Below are 18,728 nucleotides of genomic sequence, written 5' to 3'. Positions count from 1 at the left end.
TCCAGGTGAGGGACAGATCTGCCGTCCAGTCAGTCTATCCACTGGCCAAGCCCCCGTCTGTCAGTCAGTATTAATGGCTGCTAACCCCTGTGACATGAGCTACAATAAGACACCGTGGGAATATGCTGAGATAAATGTCAGGCATGATCAGATAGGACGCTCTAATACTTCTGAATATATTAATACTGTACTAGTACATCTACTGCTACCTATGATATAAGAGGGTCTAAACAATCAAGCAAAACAGTGAAAAGAACTAAAATAACACATTACGTTACAATTATGATTATAAAAAAACAATACAATCAAGAAGTAAAACTGTTTGGGTTGATGTTTAATATAAATAGAAATCAAAGTATTGGTGACCACATATGTTTTTCACTAGCATGCATTAGTGCTAGCATTTATGGGAACCATTAGCGACATTCAATATCAAAAATATATTTCTGGTCCCTCTTAAGTATGGCATGACATCAAACTGCATCCACTATATTTACATAATGCAATTGGGGTAAGGGCTTTTCAGGCTGCTTTATTGTGTGCAAAATAAAATGTGAAAGATCTTAATTTTCTCCATATCTACTGGCTACAGTTAAACATCGAACAGGGAGTTGGTCCATGCTCTATCCCCGCCTGCTAATCCGTCCATTCTTTAGGTCAGATAATGAGGGTAAAGACTGATTATCTCAGAGGCCTAATGACTGTTGTCTCATACATGTACACAAAGACACTGTATCATAGATACAGCAGGCATGGACAAATTATTTGTTAGTTAGTTTCTAAAGATATTACTAAAATATAAATATGACTATTGTCATATGTTTTTAATATTACATTATTGAATGCATGTGTAGCTGCATTTTTGTGGCATGACCTGCAGCTAAGGATGCAAGCACTGATGTGTAAAGCACACATTTTGCATCAGACATATTTGTGCTTTCTTTCTTTCTTTCTTTCTTTCTTTCTTTCTTTCTTTCTTTGTTTCTTTGTTTCTTTCTTTCTTTCTTTCTTTCTTTCTTTCTTTCTTTTTTTGGAATACATGTAGACAAGACATGAACGCATTTAAACATCAGCTGCCTGTAAGGCATGATTGCACATTAATAGGCACTGTCTAACCCAACTACACACACTATATATACCCACACAGGCAGATGCATGTACACGAATGGAGCCTTTTTCCTCCATTTTTTCCTCTTATTTCTCAGCAGCAGTGCAGTCAGCTGCAGGTCACATGACTGGCTGCCTGGTCTTATTGAGCATGCTCAGACCCCGCAGTGTTGTCAGGCAAAATATAAGACAGCAGTAGGAGCAGAGATCTGCAATAGATAAACACACAGACTCATACACACCAGCCAGCTTGCTTGCAGACACACACCACAAGCTCAGAGAGACAGGCGCTATAAAATTGGTGGATCGCAGCTCTGCTTTCTCTTACATCTTATTTTAATGGGCTTATTGTCATCCATCATTTCAGTGGAAAACAGCCACGGAGAGAAAGAAGCAGGTGCGCCCTTTAAGAGGGGGAGCAGCTGAGGCAAGGACAGCATCCGAGTCTCCATCCTCTGTGAAGGTAAGTGTGGATGGATGGGGTGGGTTTGCAGAGTATGGGGGAGGGGAAAATCCGCCTGACGGCATCTGTGTTTGTGTTAAATAGTTATCAGAAGGAGGAATGGGGAAGATAATGGGGTTTTTGGGATGGGGTTTGGTTTGTCGGAGACTCTACTGGTATGTGAGATGACAGAGGCTATGGGAATGGCGGGGATGGGGGTGGGTGGTGGTTGGGAGGGGGGAGATGTAGATGCAGGGTTGAGGACATGGCCGGGCTGCCGGCATACAGAGAAAAAGGAGAGGAACTGAAGTGGAAGACATGGTAATGACGGGGGCTCATTAGTTAAAAGGCTGCAGTTTGTGTCTGGAGGGGTATTTGACAAAAGAAAGGAGCCGAACCAACATAAAAAAAGTGATATTATCAGGACAACAAAAGCACAGTATTGTGATTTTTTCTCTGTAGACATGGAGAAAATGGCCCAGTCTTACGCAGAGATGATGGTGTCCTAAGATATTGCAGCAAACAAAGACAAAATGGATAACTGGTGTTCATTTAATTATATTGACCTAAAGCATTGGTGCCTTCATGCGTGATGTTAGAAAAGCATTGTGTCCATTAGTGTGTTGACATCCACTCTTTGTTTGAACACATCTCAGGATCCAGCCCTGAAATAATAAATGTTACAAATGATTTTATTATTTTTGGTTTAATATCTGCTTTTAATCTGAATTTTGATACTGCAGTGGGAAATTTGCAGCTCTGCACCAGCAGCTTCATATTAAAAGGACACCATACTTATTGTTTACATGTCTGACACAAAATGTGATGGGCTGCCATGAAATACAGACTGTACTGAAGCTGCAGGTATTACATGAGTGATGTTGTTTACCCATCCAGTTTGTCTTCATATTTTGTCATAATTGATCTAAACATGAATTCATATCATGAGAACTGTAGCTATTCCCTTATAATCAGCCATTATGTTAAATTTGACTAATATCTTTTATTTAACTCCCTGTAGCCACAGGGGACTCTCCTAATGCTAACCCAGAAAATAATGTGTCATTTCAGACATTTCCAAGCCTGTGTTTACCAGGCAAATCAAAAAATGGCAGTCTCACAATGCACTGACATAAGCATACGTGCTGTTTTCGCTGTGAGTCTATAAAGGTGTGCCTACCTTTGGTGTTTTGGTATTAATAGACAGTTTATTCTGAAAAACAAGACAAAAAAACAAAAGGAAGAAATGAAGACATCCTCAGTACTGAATGTACAGCACATATCTCCCACACATTCTCTCCGCCGTGATTAATGCCACTCTGAAAGGAGGCAGAGATGGCTGTTGCTAGGATACATGGCAAGGTGAAGTGCAGATGATTTAAAGAAAAGAGGAGGAGGTCACCATTTACAAAGCCTGGCATCACTGGAGATGGCCTCTTTGTTTCATATTTGCGTGCTTTACTGAATTTGAATTTCTATTTTTTGTTAGAGCTGGTCAACTCCGGTTTTCTGTTCTCGTTCCTTCCCCATGGAAATTAGCTGCAATGGTTGGCAGTAGTCAAAGGCCTAAACCTGTCTGAGTGAGCCCTATGAACAGCAGATCCAATGGTAAGACAGACCTATTGGGATTATCACAGCATACGATTATGCAGTTTTGTCAATTCATTGTTTTTTTTTTAATTCTTAAACTGGTCATTTTAATAAAATTGGATATTATATCAGATTTTTCTATTTCAGTATTAAGTAATGATTGTAGACAGTTATTTATGCAATACAATTAAACTCTGGGATTTGGGCTTTTTTTTAGAAATAAGACATTTTATCAACCTATACCTGTTAAATTGTCAGTTGAACATTCTAATGAAGGCTGAGTTCTGACAATATCCTGTCTTTTTAAAATAAATCACTCCTCTTCCTCTCTCTCTTTGAGATGCTATATAAAGCACTGTTTTGAAGCCCTTGAACGGGAGGCTAAATAGAGAGATGTGAGAAGGGATGTGAGATGAAAGGATGATAGAAAGAGGTTGCATTTTCTTTCCGCTCCGATATAATGGCCTTTTCACAGTGTTGTGTGGGTCCACAGGACATCAAAGGACAGTGTTGGACAGACGAGGAGTCAGATGGGGAGAACGAGTCGGAACAGTTCCTTTACGGCATTCAGGTAAAGAAGAAGCTATCACTTTTCATAAATCTCTATGTTGAATCTGGTGTTGTTAGGATGTTGTGTATGAGCTCTCTTTATGGCATTCTGCATAATGTATGTTGTACAGATATTTTAGTCTGATGGTGGCAATAAAGGAAAAATCTCCAATAATATTAAAACTGATTGTGAATGGACCACTTCGATCCAGCTGCTTGTTTTAAAGATACGGATATGATGGTTGTGCCAGACAAAAAGTCAGAGGTTACTAAATTCATTTAGAATGATCCTTTTGGGGATTATGAATGTCCACACCAAATTTCATGGAAATATGGCAATTAGTTGTTTAGATATTTTGCTCTGTAAGTGTAGAGCAGATGGATCGACTAAGTGACATTTCCCTTTCTAATGCCTAGCCGCTAGAAGGAAAAAAATTGAATTCATCTGAGGAAGGATATTCTGTTAAAATGTGAGGCATGTTTCAGCGTCTTAAAAGGATCTTGGCTCAACATTAATTTTTGTAAATTGACAATAGCAAATATAACATCGTATTGTCTCTCAGATCATGTATCACAGTACTTTTCTGGGACTGTCGCCCTATGCAACCTGAAGTATCAATCACAGGCAACACTGTCATTTATTTCTGTAGTTCAGTGCTTCACTTCTATATAAGATCTTAATCTGTTAGTCATCCTTTTTTACCGTTATCTTCCAAGTCTTGTGATTGAAATGTAAATCCAATCTGGGGCTTAAAGCTCATTTCCATGCAGTCAGAGAACATGAAAGCAGAGTAGCGAAGATAAGGATGAAAGTGTGGGATCTGTTCTACACACTCAGAGCTGAGGAGACGACAGTCTGACTTCAAGTCTAGACACCAGAAACACATATGACAGACTCGGGTCAATGTTATTATTAATCTTGTTCAGTGAATGTAAAACATGCAATATGGTAAACCTGGAACACATTGAATGTAAGGATATAACATGATTATTGAAAAACATGGATGGATGGATGAAAAACAGTAAAAGAAAATACAATTTGACTTGTTTAAAATTTTCTTGACATTCTGAGTAAGTAAACCATTTAAAGAGATTGTCATTTTCTGTAGTCAATCCACAAAGATCTCCTGAACACCTTTCCTTGTGCCACATTTGAAATTATGTACTTGTGGCATTTCATTTCAAATAAATGTGGATGATGATGGGATAGAGCTAGGAAAAGCTGACTAAATGAAATAAATTACAAGCCATGCTGAACTGGACTTCCTAATCCTTTAAAGGAAAATTCTAGTATTTTATATTTGGAGTCTCATGTCACGAAAAGCAAATATCAAGAGAACCTGGAGTCTGGACTGTGGTTTAATATTGGTTAACAGACTTACAAAAATATGTTTGCTTAGTGTTACTTCACTCAAATGTTTGACTTTCTTTTGAATGAAAAGTGTTTCCACACTTTTGACTGATACTGCTTGTGCAGAGTTTGACACTAATGCTGAAGGGAGAATGTTTGTCTGTGCTCTAAGTTTAAGGTATTTTTGTGAAATTGCTAATAGTGAGAGGCCAATTGCAGTCCAATATGCAAGTTTCTCATGTGTGATGTGGAAACTTAAAGTCTTCAGTGCAAACACACTGAGAATAGACTTTCCAGTGAAGCAGGAGACATCTTGTTTCCATCAGTTAAACTTCTGAAATGAGTATATTTGCATATTTATACATTCTGGATTTTGCAATCAGGGAGAGGGAGGAGATGTAATTTTATTGTGGAACAACCACATTAAACACAGATAATTATTCAATGCAGATTACTTTTAAATGTCTTTAAAAATGTTTGGAGGGGGATCTTAACATGAGGATACAGTCACACAGTTTTTTTGAGTTTGTCCACAGCCGTGTTCTGTGGGGGTTTCAGTGTTGTACAGTATGTGTGACCAGTGTTCATTTATTGCATGTGGCAGGGGAGCTGTGCTGCTGATCTGTACCGCCACCCTCAGCTGGATGCAGATATTGAGGCAGTAAAAGACATCTACACTGACAGTGCTGTCTCTGTCAGGTACAGCACACACACACAACTGTCTGAGTCTAATTTGGGGTTTAAATGTTGAAACAAACAAATAGATAATCAGCTGAAATGTTCAGAGTGTACTTATGATAAATTAACTGTATCTGTTGTTGTTTGACAGGGAGTATGGAACCATTGATGACGTAGACATCGATCTTCATATTAACATCGGTTTCTTAGATGTGAGTCAGCGTTTCTCTTTCCCTGCATCACCTCCTCCGTCTTTGCCCATTACTATTCTAACATTGACATTTTGCAAAGTAACACATCATGCATAATGCATCACGCGCATGCTCATAATTTATTTATGTAATGGGAAATGGCCCTAATAAGGATGCTAACTCTGTATGTTTATGTGTATGTGTGTATGTGTGTGTGTCTGACTCAGGAGGAGGTTGCGACAGCTTGGAAAGTAATCAGAACAGAGCCCATTATTCTGAGACTGCGCTTTTCTCTTTCTCAGTACCTCGATGGACCTGGTGAGTAAAGATGTCAGTGTGGATGTTGGTTTTCTGGGAGGGACTTTATGTATTTGTGCCACTCACTGAACGTGGGAGGTGAGTACAACATGTGCTACACAAGAGGGCAAGCGAAAGAAAGAGTGTGTGTGTGTGTGTCTGTGCACTGTGTAATAATGTTAGTCATCTTCCCTCAGAGCCGTCAGTAGAAGTGTTCCAGCCCTCTAATAAAGAAGGTTTCAGCCTTGGCCTGCAACTCAAAAAGTAAGTCATGTGATACAGTACACTATATTTAGTACCTTTATATTTAGGGATTTGTTGTGAATTTGTACAGAGCAGATTTTATTTTTAACCACAGTTTCCAATGTCCAACAAAATAGATACATGGGGCATAAACATTAAAAAAAGATGTCAAAACAATAACATAATCATCTATACACACGACTTAATTAACACCAATGACAAAAAGAAACTGATTTTAAAACTCCCTTTCACCATCTGCCAGGTTCAGTCACATTTCTTCCTGCGTGACTCTCCTGTTTTTGTAACATGGCAGGATCCTGAGCACGTTCACCTCACAGCAGTGGAAGCACCTCAGTAATGAGTTCCTCAAGGCCCAGCAGGAGAAGAGGCACAGCTGGTTCAAAGCCGGAGGAACCATCAAGAAGTTCCGTGCCGGGCTCAGCATCTTCTCCCCCATACCCAAGTAGGTTGTCTCTCATTCGCATTATTATATTGCAATAATTGAGATGTTTGTTTGTGTGTGTGTGTAATGTCTTCAAAATGTTTTATTAGTTCCTGTCCTGATTAGCTTTTAAGCACTTCACTATTGCCAAGTGTCTGTAATCACTGAAGGAGAGGAACACAGGTTAATTGACCTCAATTACAGGAAACAAGTAGGCGAGCATTATGTTGGCATAACAACTATTTCTATTTTTATCTTGCATTTTTTCCACATTAGTCAGACACATGAAAGCGTTGTTTTTAATTAAATATGATGAATCAGATTTCCTCAGTCTTACACAGATGTTTTCTGAAAACTTTAGATTTATCTCATCCATTTTCATTATCTTATATTTGACCAAAATTTGCCTATTATAGCTAAATAACTGAAAACACACAACTTTAGTTTTAAATGGTGTATCATATAGAGCTTAAGGTTTTAGGTTTTATATGCAGTATTGTGCATGCCTGCATTTTTGTGATTCAGTCTGTACCCCATCACAAAAGATACGTAACATCTGGTACTAGTAATGTCTTTATCAGGAAATATCCTGCTTCACAGGGAACGTTTTCCTTTTTGTTTACAGCATACAATAAGTATGCTATTTTCCCAAGACTGGAAATTTCTGAGGGACTGGGGTGAAATGTTATCTACCTGGTCAACAAACTATGAGCTGTAAAGATAGTGATGAAATACTTTGTGATGGTCTGTCTGTTGCAGAGAATGACAAGAGGCACTTAAAGATTCAGACATTTTCTTCTAAATACATTAAATAGGTCATAAATGTATTTCTAAAAAAGGTGTAAAAAGCATTTCAACCATTTAGATTTGAATTGTGGAGCTAGGCTTCACAAACTGTGTTTCAAGATTTCTCTGTCTGGATTTAATGGGCGGGTCTGAAAATAAACCCGCCCCTGCTGCTGTAGAGGTATAAATACATTCAGCGCACACTAATACTACTACTACAGTCTACAGTTAGCCAGTTAGCCGCCGAGTTAGCCGCCGAGCTAGCAGCTGAGATAGCGGCAGAAAGCTCTCAGAAGCGTCCATGTTTCTGATAGAGGTGGTGACTTTGATTGACAGGTGACACTTGGTAGGGGGCGGGGTTTCAGCGAACTCGGTGGGCACTCCCACAGCGTTTGGGAGCAGAGAAAAAGGTTGATTTTTACACAACTTTGAAGCCTAATTTCATATTTTTGGCGATTTTTTTAATCATTCAAATTTGGCAGGGTGGTTAACAACACACTTTTCTGTGATATGTCAAACTCAGAACACATATTTATTCTTACTTTACACAGACTTTAAGGACACATCTGACTCAACTTAGACTGACTGAAATTTAAATTTACACACAAACACATGTACCAATTTCCCAAAGAGGAAGTTCTCTTTGCCTCTATCTTACTCTAAGACGCTTTGCTTTTGCTGTTGGGACTGAATCCCAAGTTCATTTCTTACAGTTGTATTTCTCTTCAGTCATATAAGCCTTTCACATAATAGGCTAAGGTTTTTGGTTTCCACATTTAATATATATGATATTTAGAAAAAAGAGTTCAGCTGCATGCACAGTTTACAGTTAATTATGGGTGAGTTGAAGCCACTGGACAATGGCAACATTAGTGTTATTATCATTGTAAAATGGTTTTTGAAGTGATGTACATGCTTTGTGTCTCACTTTTTTCTAGGTCTCCAAGTTTCCCTCTGATCCAAGACACTGTTTTAAAAGGGAAGCTGAGCGTCCCTGAGCTGAGAGTGACCCGCCTCATGAACCGTTCTATCTCATGTACCATGAAGAACCCTAAAGGGGAGCTCTTCAGCTATCCACCAAACAGCCAGGTCAGTGTGAACCAGGACAAATTGGCACTTGTTCATCTACAGCATTTGGAGTCAGTCACCTTTTATGTTTCAATTTTAATTTGTGATATTAACAAAATTGCACTGTTGTGCCACTCATTTATCATTAATGTATCTAACTCACATATCATTTTGTGGTTGTTGTGTTTTTGTCACAACTCTGAGGCTTAACGTTACACTCCACACTTACATTGCGTAAATGGAGATGAAGATGCTATAATAATTACTTCAAATTTGCCACAATCATCCACAATGTTGCAAAATGTGGAAGAAAATCCACTGAAAAGAGCTGAATGCTGTTTGATGGCACTGTATAATGTTCTCCTATGTTTGAATCCACCATGATCCACTCTGATCCCTGCCCTTTCAGTCACCTGCCACCTGCACTGTTCCCACCTGAGTCTTTCCCTGCCCTTTCCGTAACATGGCTGCTGCGCCGTTTCCCATAATGCTTTGTCTTCACTTGACTCATCAGACTGTGGCTGTCCCGGCGGCCAGGGCCCCTGCGCAGATTACCACGAGGCAGCTGATTGAATTGTTTTTCTCATCCCAGGCGGGCGGCCACTGCAAGAACATCCCTACCTTGGAGTATGGCTTCTTAGTGCAGGTAAGACATAATGCTGATATGGGTCCACTTAAAGCTGCATTTATACACCCTGTCTGACTGTAAACATATGATACACAATTAAAATCAATTATGTTTCATGAGGATTAGATTTTAATGAGAAAAATTATGTAGCTATAAAAAGCTTTTTTTTTTTTTACTGGGAGTAGAGTTAACTTTTATCTAAACCACTTTTGATGCTTAAATTACAGTCTTAATATACCAGTCATAATTGTTTGCAGATGGCAAAAGCCACAGCTGTACATGTAAATTTGCTGCATCATTACAGTTTATTCAGAACATTTGCTCATGCAGATAAAATCAAAATTTAAAAAAAGACCTTAGGCCCGGAAACAAGCAGTGGCTCCTGTTAAATACACGAAAGCAATGCTTTTGGTTATTGTCTTAATTTTCTTTAACGTGGCCAAAGCTAATTATCCATGTACACAACAGTCTATTCATGAAGGCCCACCTTCCAAATGGGTACCAATGTGAGGGCCTTATTGTAATAGCCGATTATGCTCCGGTGCAAGTTAAACCAGTTAAACCAAATTTGCAGTATGAAATTGTTTCATGTCGTGATAGTTCCGCTGCCAAACTAGTCTTTATTCCTTTATAAGGCAGTGCTAGAAGTGGGAGTGATAACTGGGAACACCACTGTGCTTTTCTCCTAACAGATAATGAAGTACTCAGAACAGAGGATCCCCACGCTCAACGAGTACTGTGTGGTCTGTGACGAACAACACGTCTTTCAGAATGGATCCATGCTCAAGGTATCAGACACAAGAAAGAGAGACCAACAATACAGATTTATAAAGCATTCAATTTGGTACAAAAAAAGGAGGAAAAGGAAACAATTAGTAAATGATATTTTCACACTCTATTAGTAATATGATCATGTTAATGGATTTTCCACAATAGTAGTTGTGAGGGAGAGAGAAAGGAGTGAGCAAGAAGAGAGTGTGTGTCAATATGTGTGTGCATGGATATGGATGTAGTCGTTTTTGTGTAGTTATATAATGCACATTAAGATGGGTGTACTTTCATCTCTCTTTGTTTGTGTGTATGTGTGTGTTTATATAGCCAGCAGTGTGCACAAGGGAGCTGTGTGTGTTCTCCTTTTACACACTGGGAGTTATGTCTGGAGCTGCAGAGGAAGTGGCCACTGGAGCAGAGGTGACTACAACGCAATGGACAAAACATGATATCATTCAGATTCTGTATATAATTTATTCTTCAGTTTCAAAAAATCACCTTTGATTTTACATTAAATCATACAAGTGGAACATACAGAGTATAGGAAAAACAAAACACAAGAAAAGGTAACTTGAGAGGGAGATTTGGTGATTTTTTTTTCAGATTATATTTTAACATATTTTACTCGTTGTGTTACAATGACTCAATAAAACCACCAACATTAGTTGTTAACAGGATCAACTAAAATGTAAATGGGTAATCCTTCCTTCCCTCCCAGGTGGTGGACCTACTTGTGGCTATGTGTCGAGCTGCTCTAGAGTCTCCTCGAAAGAGCATCATCTTTGAGCCCTACCCATCAGTCGTTGACCCCAATGATCCCAAGACTCTGGCCTTCAACCCAAAGGTCAGCATCCTCATTGCTCATCGTTAAAACAAGGAAATATTATTTTTGTTATACAAACCCACAAACTGAATTCATGAGGTAATAATTAGGATTATATTATTAGTTCTGTCTTTGAAGTATTGTGCAGTGATCAGATAACATTTCTTTTTCTGTACAAATTGTATGATTAGCATATTGAAGTAAAACAGCAATATCTTTACAAAACTTTTACCTCTACAAGTGATTTTAGATGTCTGTATGTTCTTCCCTCTCTCATTGCATACAATGGATGTTTGGCTCAACCGATGAACACAGAAGAAGAATTATGAGAGGCTGCAAAAAGCACTGGATAGCGTCATGTCCATCCGGGAAATGACCCAGGTACAAATAGGAGATGGGAGGGGCAGATGAGACGGCTATAGTTAGGCTTGATGTATACTACTGTAAATATATATTTTTTAGTTTATATGAGATCGTGACTGTGTCCACCTATTCCTTATACTTTATTCAGTCTTGAATAACCAGTGGCTCCCTGTGTGGTGTGTGGATGGCATGGGTGGGATCATTGACTAGCAAAGTTGATGCTGATTAGTTTACTCTGTTTTCCATTGTTTATTGTGGCTGGACTGTATTTATACAATGTGTGCATCACATCAAGTCTGTGTCTGGCCAATGGCTAATTTGGTTTTGGAAAGAAAAGTGAAAAATAAATCTGAAAGCGACACATGTATGTGTGGTTTTGCCAGGGCTCATATTTGGAGATCAAGAAACAGATGGACAAACTGGACCCTTTGGCCCATCCCCTGCTACAGTGGTGAGTAGAGAGGATCTATTCTAAAAATGGGTTTATCCTGCTTTGCATGTTGACAAGCATTCACTTCATTTGAGAAAATAATGCACAGAACTACTCATCGATGTAGAGCATGTAAAACTTAATATTAGATAAATGTACAGCACAAACATCATGTGCAGCACAGTAATGATTATGAGCTAATGAAAATATGGTTCTAAATCTGATCATCACTTTAAATTGTGTTACACCTTACTTATTATCATTTTCATGTCTTTTTGCAGGATTATTTCCAGTAACAGGTCTCATATTGTCAAGCTGCCTCTCAGTAGGGTAGGAAAGCAGAATGACACCCTCCTCCAGTCTACTTACCAAATTAGTTGTTTGTTTTGTGTAATTTGATGTTTAATGCTCTCTCTTTCTCTCTCTCTCTCTCTCTCTCTCTCTCTCTCTCTCTCTCTCTCTCTCTCTCTCTCTCTCTCTCTCTCTCTCTCTCTCTCTCTCTCTCTCTCTCTCCCTCTCTCTCTTTCTCTGTCACTTGTTCTCTTATGATGAAATTGTGATAGCAATTGAAATTCATGCACACCTCCCACCAGTTCCTGCTGCTCAGCAGCCCCCCAGCCAAGGAGGCTCGTTTTCGCACTGCCAAGAAGCTATACGGCAGCACCTTCGCCTTCCAGTGAGTGCCCCACTGTCTTCATACAATCAAAACTCTGTTTTCAGAGAAATCTCATTTAGGCTGTTATAAAATATTAAAAAAAAAACTAATTGTAGTTAGTATATTGTTAAGCTTTTGTAAATATAAGCTGATAAATCATATGCTGTAACTAACGGATCACAAAACAAGCATCTTTACTTAAATATACTGTATGTATTATTTAGCATTAGAGCAGTCCACTATGTCAAGCAAGAACATGTCAGTGTAACACCTGGCCATTATATTGTGGATGGAGGGGCCATTCTAGCACATTTTTATGGAACCATAACAAACAACACCACAGAGCATTGGCCATTCTATTGGACAGAGAAACCACCTTGCTAAGCCAGCACATGGAGCCAGCAATATCTGTGAGATAGAGATTTGTACTGTAGCAGATGGGGCTCTGCTGAATATTTTAGATACACACAGCCCATCTGGGCACTAGCAGGAAACAACTAACTCACAAGCAGTGCTAACATTCTTCATTTAAGCTGGTTAATACTACACATTTAATAATTCCACAGAAAATTGTAAATATGCAAATCTGCCTGGCTGCCATAATTTTAAATTGATATAAATAGAGTTAGGTCAGAGTTAGGTTAATGACACTACTTTTCTTTGTTTATCTATTAGATATGGTAGGATGAAGTACTTTATAATGCATAATGCATTGAAAGAAGTTAAAAATAACACCAACCATGACTCTGCTGTGACAGTTGTGTTTTATTTTAATACAACAAAAGGAAAAGATGGTCTGGATACCTGCACTGGGACATGTATTCACACATTGTACTGAGAGACAACAGTGATTGGTTGTCAGTTTTGATTTTCATTTTCTGACTGTCAAGGGATCATCTTTCTTCTTAATATTAAATTATATAAATTTGGAGAACTGTGATGATGTCACAAAAAGTCTCCAAATATCCCTGCACAAATGATATAAATAGATGCGCAGGCTCCTTTGTGGTTGTCAGTGGAGAGCTCGATTCTTATTTAATATCTTGGCATTTCAGTAATAACTCACAGCACTTTTATAATATAATATAATAATAGATCATGTAAAGTAAATGTTCATTTGCTATTCTTTATTGCTGCTTTCCAGTGAGATTAGTGATTCCTCTTTCGAGTTCATGAAAACATTTTAATTTTCTGTCCTAAACACCAGAGGTTAGAATGAGAAATTCTCTAAGCCACAGAACTCTCAGAGTTTTACACTTGTGAACTTCTAAACACGAATTCATAAAAAGAGGAAGGGCTGTTTTTATTTAAGATATTTTAGGAGATGCCAGATGAAACCCTACACAGGAAAGCCAGTGTCACAAGACAAAATGCACCTGAGTGTTAATTTATTTTAACGTTCATAAACAGCATGGGTCGAGCTACTACACAACAGTGGTTTTACGCTGGGACCCAGGCTGTTTATATTCACACAGGCCTTTGTTTTACCTCTTCTCTCTTATCTCTCCCTCTCTCTACACTTGCTCTAGTGGTTCCCATATAGAGAACTGGCACTCTGTTCTGAGAAATGGACTAGTCAATGCCTCTTATACCAAACTGCAGGTACGTAACCCTGGCAGTTGGCTGAAATTTACGATGCATCTACTCTCGGACAGTAAACCTGCTCTTGGATAGAGCAGGCTTGTTGTCCGGCTGATTCATTTTTGCAGTTAATGGATGCCAGGTTCCCTTTCATCTGCTTTGCAGTTGGCATTTTAGCGAGCAGGGCACACTGGGAGATTTTCCCAGCCAATGTCGGCCCGCTTTTTCACTTTCTTCGCCGACAGCAGCAGATGTCACATCTCTTCCTGTTGCAGGACAAAGGGAGAAGGCTGTGGGGTCAGCTGTGATGTCAGGAAGCTGCCTGTGTGCCCTGTTGGGGTTAACCATCTAGAGCACTGAGTAGGCTAGGTCTGAAGCTGAATGATGCAAAGGACAATCTCCATGGTAGTGAGTACAGGCTTCCTCAGGGTGAATAAGGAGGCTTCCAGAAGGTCAGTAACTGGCATCACTCATTAGAGTCAGATCTGGGTCAAACTGTAGCCATACATCTTTAAAGAGTTAATTAAAACCTGATTGATAATAGATATATAGAACTGACAACATAAGGACCACACAAATAGTAACAGATCAGAGGCAAAAAAAAAAAAAATCCTCCATATATATTCTTGTTTTTTTTAGGTTTGCATCTTTATATTGTTTTTTGCCGATGTCGGTGTTGGACTTTGTGACCCAGGTCTGTAAAAGAAAAAGAAATAATAAAACCAAAGAAAAGAGGCGGACGGCACAATACGTCTGATAATGACTTCTTGTCACAATTATATCAGAAATCTCAAGGATCTTTGAAACTTTGACGTCAGCCGTGATTGCTCTATGGTGCTGATGTGTTTCATTTATGCCTTCTTTGTTCTCCAACTTTTGAACTCTCAGTCTTTGATCTCGCCTCAGTGCTCGCCTGCCTCCTCTGTCTCCTCTCCGTTTCACCTTGAGCATTGACACCCCCTTCGTCTGTCGTTGTGTTTCACAGGAGGAGGACTGACTCTGCCTCAAGCTCCAGCTATCACACAAAATCTCTCGTCTATTGATCCTTTTGATTTCTTCCAGATGTGCCATGTCCTGACCTACATCTCCCTCACATTTTATTCCCGAACTATGAAGTAGCTATTTGTTCTTCATTTCGTTTCACAGTTTCACTTATCAACACTTGCCCATGTCACACCTGTGATCCCTGTTTTTCTCATGACAAACATTCTCGTATGGAGATACTTTATCATTATTAGTCACCTTCATATCATCTTTACCTTCAAACTGTCAAATAATTGTCTTTCTTTGGCTCTTTGCCATCCACCATCTTTTTTGATTACTATGTGTGTGTGTTTTTATGCTTGTTTTTGTGACCTGTGTCAAATAGCAACAGTAAATACAGCACTGTGATCTACTGAACTCAGAGCAGCAGATTGTTGGGTATTGCCATGTCAATTTCCATAGAAACATAAAACACTGACTTATCTTTTCCACTGATTCACCTACAGTAAGTCTGGTATGTACTGTGGTGTATGTTTGAATACACCCGTGTGTGTGTGTGTGTGTGTGTGTGTGAGGTTGTCCTGTGCAACTGCTCAGTGACCCTTCCTTCCTTCCTGCTCTTTTCAACCCAAGCTGCATGGGGCAGCGTATGGAAAAGGCATCTATCTGAGCCCCATCTCCAGCATATCTTTCGGATACTCAGGTAGGAACGAGTCATTCTTCGCCACTCAGCTCCCCCTGGCCCCCCCACTCCTCCCTGTCTTCCACCATGTTGACTGAGTATGCTCTGTGTGTAACATGGCCTGAATATCATCCTGGAACACTCCATTGAAACATGTGGGAGCTTTCCATGCTATCCTGTTGTGCTGCACTGTGTTGTGTGTGTCCATTTTCGGGTGTTTGGCCTTGGGCCTTTGAGCTTGTGTGCTGCCTACCATACCATACTTTATGTTGTGGCTGTATAAAATGGGGCTGTCAGTGGATTTGTGGATGTTATTTTGTTGGCTTTTTATATTGCTTTCATTAATGAGATGACATGGGAGTGTAGAATAATTTAAACAAAACTTGAAATCCCTACTACTATCTTCCGACTGGAGACCATATTTACTTCCTCTAACTACTCCCCCTGAAACACATAGAGGTTGGATTTCAGGACCTACTATTGTAGTCTGATAGGATTTGGTGCTGATTGTGGTGCTGAGGTCATTAGGTTGCCAAAGGGGCCACCTGCAATATTTACATGCCTCTAAGCAGGGATTTTCCAACTTTAAGAATGGGTGTGGTATAATTCAATTTTAGCTAAAAACTGAAAACTGGTTTAGTACGCCTGTGCCTGATCAAAAGCAGTAAAAAATTATTTCTCTAATCACTTACTAGAAGATGGTTTCATTTAAATGTAGAAATATTTTTACTTTGGAACAATAACCTTCATATGAAGGTTAGCGCTGTGGGTAATGATTTCTTAGTACAAGGAGTTCAAGACAACCAGAGGAAGGTTTTTCACAGCTTGAGTGACTCAAGGTAAGGTCGTTCTGACTGAGGCTTGTTTGCTCTCTGTGCTGCTCTTGTAGGAATGGGGAAAGGACAACACCGCATGCCCACTAAAGATGAACTGGTGCAGCGTTACAACCGTATGAACACCATACCACAGGTGAGAGAACAAGATGTTTTGCAGACTGACTTAATTTGTAAAGTAAAAGGCGTTTCTTTAAAAAGAAAAGTTGAGCTATACAATATTGAATGCTAGTTAAGGGCTGTTACTCAAAAGGTGAAAAGGTAAAAAAAAAATCTTTTTGTATAATATCTTTTTTGTTTTTTACAACCACTGAACCCCTTATTTGACTGATTACATTTTGTGCATTTGCAATGTTTGGATACGATAATTACCTCAGTCGGACCATGATCTTTCCTGCTCAGTGATTTTTCTGGTCTCTTTTTTTCAATAGAGCCGTCCAATACAATCAAGGTTTCTTCAGAGTCGAAATCTGAACTGCATCGCACTTTGTGAAGGTAATTACAAACAGAAAGTACATGACGTGTTAAAGCAGGGGTGATAATGGATATGTGCCGTTAGTCTAGTCAATTAATTTATTATGATGCTGTGTATCTCAAAAGTACCTCATCGTGTGCTTCTTTCTTTAAAACAGTGATCACATCTAAGGATCTGCAGAAACACGGCAACATCTGGGTGTGCCCAGTGTCCGACCACGTCTGTACTCGTTTCTTTTTTGTGTGAGTAATCTCATTATTTTTGAAGTATGCTTATAATGGAGAATTATGGTACATGTTGTACTTTTCCCTCATCACTCATCATTATCCTAAATTAGCAGTGAATAAATTGTGCTGATTATTGACTGGCTGGGTTCCCCTCAAGTCATAGCCTTTCAGTATGATGCCTTAAAGCTGCAGTTTTTGGAGCTCAGCAGATATAACATTGCATCCAAACTGGTTGCTGATGTAAGAGCTTTGAGTCCAAGTTTTGGACATATATACTAGATGGCAAAGTCTATTATCATGTTCACTGCTGTCTTCTGAGTTAGAAATTCAATTTGAGATGGCCTGTAATCAAATTTAAGTCACAGCTAAATATAATTTGATGCTGAGCTTGTGCTGTCTGTATGGTTGTGTTTTTCAGCTTGGACTAATGGTTGATATGGTTAGAATAAAAACTAATGACAGCTGTTCTAAAACTTGTCTCCCAACTTCTCTTTTCCACTGCATTTATCAACATAGATAAGATCACTTTTTTCTCATCTGTTGTATGCCTTCCTCTTAAGATAAGAGGAAACTTTTTTTTATCTTTAAATTTGGCCCTTGTAGCATCAAAAAGTCGCACACAACAGAAAAACTGAGGGGTTGTGCAAGAGAGTTTGATTAAAATAAAGCAGTTATTGATTCAACACTTCAAATTACCAATCATGAAACAAAAAAATACAATAAAATAGAAATATATTATATACTGAACTATATGTGAACTCATCTATTTCTATATAACATGCAGGTATGAGGATGGGCAAGTAGGAGATGCCAACATCAACACCCAGGAGCCTAAGGTCCAGAAGGAGATCATGCGTGTGATTGGGACCCAGATCTACTCCAGCTAATGGAGGTTCATCAGTGACGCAAGGATCCATACATCTCTCTGGCGGAGGCACACAGGCACACGCAGGACAGATAGAGCGAATGTTTTGGGCGAGTTGACCTCATGCCTGCTACTGAAGGCCGAGGGTGCTACTGAGCACATTATACCTGAAGTCGTTTTGTTCTGTTCCTCTCATTCTACTCTTTCTCTTCTGTTTCTCTTCTCCAAATGGTTACACATTACATTTTCATTTAACCTTCAGTTAGTTTTAACCTGGCTAAAGTCGGTCTTCTTTTCTCAGTTTGTGACATTTACAATAGAACTTTAACACACACCGGTGAAAGTAAAAAAGGAAGTAGGCACTAGACAAACTTACTATCAAATCCTGGGGTGAATGTGCTTTCTCCTTTCTTGCTGCACTTTTACTGATCCTTTGGACTAGTTATCTCTATTTATTATTTCTCTTTGTGAATATCTACTAAAAAATAATTCCAAATGATAATTAGATCCCTTTGTGTCAAATAAGTGATGGATTTACATGCACATACAAGTTTGTTCTCTTATTGTGTTTGCAAAGGCATTATCTCTGATCCCTTTATTTAATATTCTTTGACTAATGACATGCATTGGCTTGAAATCAAGTTACATACACTATAGGCACTTTGTT

The 18,728-nt window shown here is 39.0% G+C and overlaps 1 protein-coding gene across 1 annotated transcript; it reads left to right on the top strand.

Moving 5' to 3' along the window:
- Window positions 1-3,599: 3,599 nt before the first annotated feature.
- On the top strand, window positions 3,600-18,083 carry LOC134005283 (protein mono-ADP-ribosyltransferase PARP6). The gene is made up of 21 exons (XM_062444272.1): window positions 3,600-3,710; window positions 5,644-5,738; window positions 5,869-5,929; window positions 6,136-6,226; window positions 6,403-6,469; window positions 6,762-6,911; window positions 8,615-8,765; window positions 9,259-9,390; window positions 10,065-10,160; window positions 10,471-10,563; window positions 10,862-10,987; window positions 11,282-11,347; window positions 11,713-11,780; window positions 12,041-12,089; window positions 12,323-12,435; window positions 13,944-14,016; window positions 15,613-15,682; window positions 16,551-16,630; window positions 16,926-16,989; window positions 17,127-17,211; window positions 17,981-18,083. The coding sequence occupies exons 1-21, from the start codon at window positions 3,600-3,602 to the stop codon at window positions 18,081-18,083; spliced, it is 1,944 nt and encodes a 647-aa protein (XP_062300256.1).
- Window positions 18,084-18,728: the final 645 nt, after the last annotated feature.

This window comes from Scomber scombrus, chromosome 1 (assembly GCF_963691925.1).
Source record: "Scomber scombrus chromosome 1, fScoSco1.1, whole genome shotgun sequence".
Taxonomy (NCBI): Eukaryota; Metazoa; Chordata; class Actinopteri; order Scombriformes; family Scombridae; genus Scomber; species Scomber scombrus.
This window is presented reverse-complemented; position numbering and strand designations above follow the sequence as displayed.